The sequence below is a fragment of the Sinocyclocheilus anshuiensis genome, unplaced genomic scaffold (genome assembly GCF_001515605.1).
Source record: "Sinocyclocheilus anshuiensis isolate Anshui unplaced genomic scaffold, SAMN03320099.WGS_v1.1 scaffold75, whole genome shotgun sequence".
Lineage (NCBI taxonomy): Eukaryota > Metazoa > Chordata > Actinopteri > Cypriniformes > Cyprinidae > Sinocyclocheilus > Sinocyclocheilus anshuiensis.
In genome coordinates, this window is record NW_015549634.1 from 1,032,458 (window position 1) to 1,037,146 (window position 4,689).

Consider the following 4,689-nt stretch of genomic DNA (forward strand, 5'->3'; position numbering starts at 1 on the left):
ATATATGTTTTTTTTATTTCCAGGTGACTTTCTTTTTCAGTTTATTACTAAACCTTAATAAATATTTATTGTTTTTACAGTTTTTCATATTTATTTAATATGTTTATTGTTGATGGAAGTCAAAAATCAATCAATTTCCTGAGAATATAAACAGGATTTTTTACTTATTGTTCCTACTTTTTTTCCCGCTCTGCTGCAAAGAAAATCTAAACAGTTTTCACACACACAGGTTGGCATTGGTTGAAAAAAATGGTTGGCGTTGTTGTTGTGTCAGGCTGCTCAGATAAACAAACCACTTTTTTATAATGATCTAAAAGGGCTTTTTACTCTACAGGACGTCAAACTTGACTCTGAATATTATACTGAGACACCACAAACTATCTGAACGTCCAGAGAATGAGAAATCTTCACTGATTATGTTAGTGTTCTAGGTTTGATTCCCAGGGAATGCATGAACTGAAAGCAAAGTGGCTTTGGATTAAAGCATCTTCAGATGCGTGAATGTGAGTGAAGCAGGACTCAGAGGACGGATGCGGCACTCACCAGATCTTCATCTATCCGTGTAAAGACGCCTGAACCTCAGACAGCCGAGAGCAGCTCGGGGTTCCCATCCGCTGAGCCCGCTGATACAGATCACTGTCCCCGAAATACCGTGCACGGTACAGCAGACCCTCTTCTGAAACACACACACACGCACGCACGCACGCACACACGCACGCACGCACGCACACACATACACACACTCACACACACGCACGCACGCAAGCACACACATACACACTCTCACACACACACGCACACACATACACACTCTCTCACACACACGCACACACATACACACTCTCTCTCACACACACATGCACACATGCACACACAAACACACTCTCACACGCACACACACACTCTCACACACACACACGCACACACATACATACTCTCTCTCACACACGCACACACACACACTCTCTCACACACACACACACACACAAAATGTTATACATCATCAGATTTATTCATCATCTGAAAGAAGCTGAATAAATAATCTTTCCATTGATGTATGGTTTGTTAGGATAGGACAATATTTGGTACAATTATTTGAAAATCTGGAATCTGAGGGTGCAAAAAAATCTAAATATTGAGAAAATCATCTTTAAAGTTGTCCAAATTAAGTTCTTAGCAATGCATATACTAATCAAAAATTAAGTTTTGATATATTTACAGTAGGAAATTTACAAAATATTGATTGATTGATTTTTGGCATAAAAGAAAAATGGATAATTTTGACCCATACAATGTTTTTTTGGCTATTGCTACAAATATACCCCAGAGACTCGTGAGTTTTTGTGGTCCAGAGTCACATATGTGCATAAATTAGCAAATCATGACAGAATTTAAAAGGATACGTCAAAAGTCCACTCAGATGATGAAACACTGTTTGTTCAGGCTGGGAATAAACATGAGTGAATCATCAGTGAAACGGTTGTGAACTTCCCTCGAATATCTCAAGAACTCAAGCTGATTCATCGGACGCAAGACAAATGATGTTAAAGCAAGTGAGAATGTGCAGCCAGTTCTGACTGGCTCTCAGCAAACCAATCTGCTTCAGTTCACAAAAACAGAAGAGTTCAGACGTGTGAGTCATGAAGAGAGATTCTGCTTTAAACTGCTATTTAGTCTGGAATAATCCGGCAGAACTCGCTCAATTATGATTACACAATTACTACAAGCTCTTAAAGGGACAGTCCACCCAAAAACAACAGTTCTGTCATCATTTACTCACCCTCACACTCCAAACCTGTATGATTCACTTATGATTTAGAGAATGTTTGTTCATTTTTCAAAATGTTTAGGGTCAGTAAGATATTTCTGCTTTTTTCAACATTGATAAACTGTTTTCAACATTGATGATAATCAGAAATGTTTCTTGAGCAGCAAATCAGCATATTATACTGATTTCTGAAGATCATGTGACACTGAAGACTGGAGTAATGATGCTGAAAATACAGCTGCGCATCACAGAAATAAATTACAGTTTAGCAGATATTCACATAGAAAACAGCCGTTTTAAATTTTAATATTTCAGATTTTTACTGTATTTTTGATCAAATAAATGCAGCCTCGGTGAGCTGAAGAGACTCTTTCAAAAAAAAATTTTTTCATCTTACCTACCCACAAAAAATATATTTTTATTAGGGTGAAAAGTGCTGTCATGAGGTATGTGAAAAAGCTTGCATGAACATGGTGGATATTTGAGACCTGAAGTGAACTTGAACTCATAATGATTTCAGTTTGTGTTGCTTTGATCTTCACATCACCAAACATATTACTTCAGGAGACTTGCTAAACAGTGAATGAGTCTGTTAGGACACTTTTATGGTGCTTTTTTTTGGACCTTGACAGTGTGTGTGTGTGTGTGTGTGTGTGTGTGTGCGTGAGTGTGTGTGTGTCTGTAAGTGTGTGTGTAAGTGTGTGTGCATGTGTGCGTGTGTGTGTGTGCGTGCGTTTGTATGTGTGTGTGTGTGTGTTTGTAAGTGTGTGTGTGTGTGTGTGTGTGCATGTGTGTGTGTCACATACTCTGTTGTTTCTCTTTCCAGCAGTTGTTCCTGAGGTTGGAGATGTAGTCGTCCTCCACGCTGCTCTCCACACGATTCAGACTCGCGCTGCTGAAGTCCTGAGAGAAACGCTCGTTCACGTAATACGTCACGCCCAGATTCTCCGTCACGCGCTTGTGTGTGTGACCCGCTGACCTGAGACACACACGTCAAATGAGATATTTTCAGAAGGACATGATAAGAAAGTAACACACAGAGAGAGAAAACAAGCACATGCTGAACTTGAATAAAGTGTACAGTATATACTCAATATATTAGTACCACTGATATTAGTTTTTGTTAATATTTTGAATTAATTTTATTTTCTGTTTTAGCAATTTTGTTGTGTAATTTTATCATTTTTATTATTACTATTATTTTAAATATGCCTGTTTAGTTTTTGTTAAATGTAAAATTTTAAAAACTAAATGAAAATGAAAAATGTTGCCTTGCAACTAGCTCAAATAAATAAATAAAAACATTTTTTTACATTTTATATTATATGTGAACCTGGACCACAAAACCAGTCATAAGGGTCAATTCAAAATAAGGGTCAAAATCTGAAAGCTGAATAAATAATCTCTCCATTGATGTATGGTTTGTTAGGATAGGACAATATTTGGCTGAGATACAACTATTTGAAAATCTGGAATCTGAGGGTGCAAAAAATCTAAATATTGAGAAAATCATCTTTAAAGTTGTTCAAATTAAGTTCTTAGCAATGCATATTACTAATCAAAAATTAAGTTTTGATATATTTACGGTAGGAAATTTACAAAATATCTTCATGGAACATGAGCACTGAGGGTCAGAGGTCACAGGTTTCATGCACATGGAGTGTGAAGACGCAGCTGAACGACTTTCCACTCAAGACTTCTAGATGATTCCTCAGGGGTCAAAGGTTAAGAGTTCACACAGAGTTTGCATCGCTCCGATCTCTCTCGACCAATCAGACGAGATCTCACGTGATTGACAGAATGCATCTGCTGTACAGCTGCGGTGTTTCGTTCAAATTAAAATGCTACATAAAATAAATCAAAGTTCAAATGTTAAACGTTAGAAAAATAATTTAAGAGAGGAGCATTTTAATAAATATATGCATTATATAACATTCATGTAATTAATGTAGAATAGATCTGTCATGAAAGCTTTTATTACAGCCACAGTTTAAATGTTTATATTTCAAAAACAAATGAATATATAATTTAAAATATTCTACATACATATATAAAACAATATAAATGCACTTAATTAGCAGAACGAAAGTGACTGGATTTAGAATTTAAATTTTATTTTATTTTAATTTCATTCATCACTCATTAATCTTCTTTTCATTTTTTTTTTTCATGTAAAGCACTTTGTATTACCATTGTGTTTGAAATGTGCTATATAAATAAAATTATGCCTGTGTAGATAATGAAGTTTAAATACTCCACGTACCTGCTGAAGAACTTTACGTAATCTATTGATTCTGAAATCGGGCGCGTTTGTGTGCTTAAGACATCTGAATGTGCAAATGTGACTACTGGAAGAGCAACTGTGCTGTTTAAAATGTGAAAGCAGATAAAAAGAGAGCGAGAGAGAGAGAGATACCGATAAAGAGAGGGAGAGGGAGAAAGAGAGATACCAATAAAGAGAGGGAGAGAGAGAGCGAGAGATACCGATAAAGAGAGGGAGAGAGAGAGAGAGAGATACCAATAAAGAGAGGGAGAGGGAGAGATCCCGATAAAGAGAGGGAGAGAGATAGAGAGAGATACCGATAAAGAGAGGGAGAGAGAGATATACCGATAAAGAGAGGGAGAGGGAGTGAGAGAGATACCGATAAAGAGAGGGAGAGGGAGAGAGATATACCGATAAAGAGAGGGAGAGAGAGAGATACCGATAAAGAGAGGGAGAGGGAGAGAGAAGATACCGATAAAGAGAGGGAGAGGAGGGAGAGAGAGATACCGATAAAGAGAGGGAGAGGGAGAGAGATAGATACCGATAAAGAGAGGGAGAGAGAGATACTGATAAAGAGAGGGAGAGGGAGAGAGAGAGATACCGATAAAGAGAGGGAGAGAGAGAGAGAGATAAAAGGATGAGAGAGGGACCGAGAAGA

General features: G+C 37.3%; 1 protein-coding gene across 5 annotated transcripts in view; it reads right to left on the reverse strand.

Annotated features, from left to right (window-relative positions):
* The window catches only part of LOC107659693 (dnaJ homolog subfamily B member 12-like), an 11,572-nt gene that overhangs the window by 861 nt on the left and 6,022 nt on the right, over nt 1-4,689 (reverse strand). The window contains exons 7-8 of one of the 5 annotated variants that reach the window (XM_016448712.1): nt 2,575-2,747; nt 544-673 (exon numbers count right to left, since the gene is read on the reverse strand). In XM_016448712.1, coding sequence (XP_016304198.1) covers nt 555-673; nt 2,575-2,747 — 292 coding nt within the window. In that variant the 3' untranslated portion in view covers nt 544-554. Of the gene's footprint in view, nt 1-543; nt 677-2,574; nt 2,748-3,393; nt 3,613-4,031; nt 4,063-4,689 lie in introns of those variants that run through there. The other 4 variants (XM_016448711.1, XM_016448710.1, XM_016448713.1 and 1 more) reach the window with 4 other exon arrangements.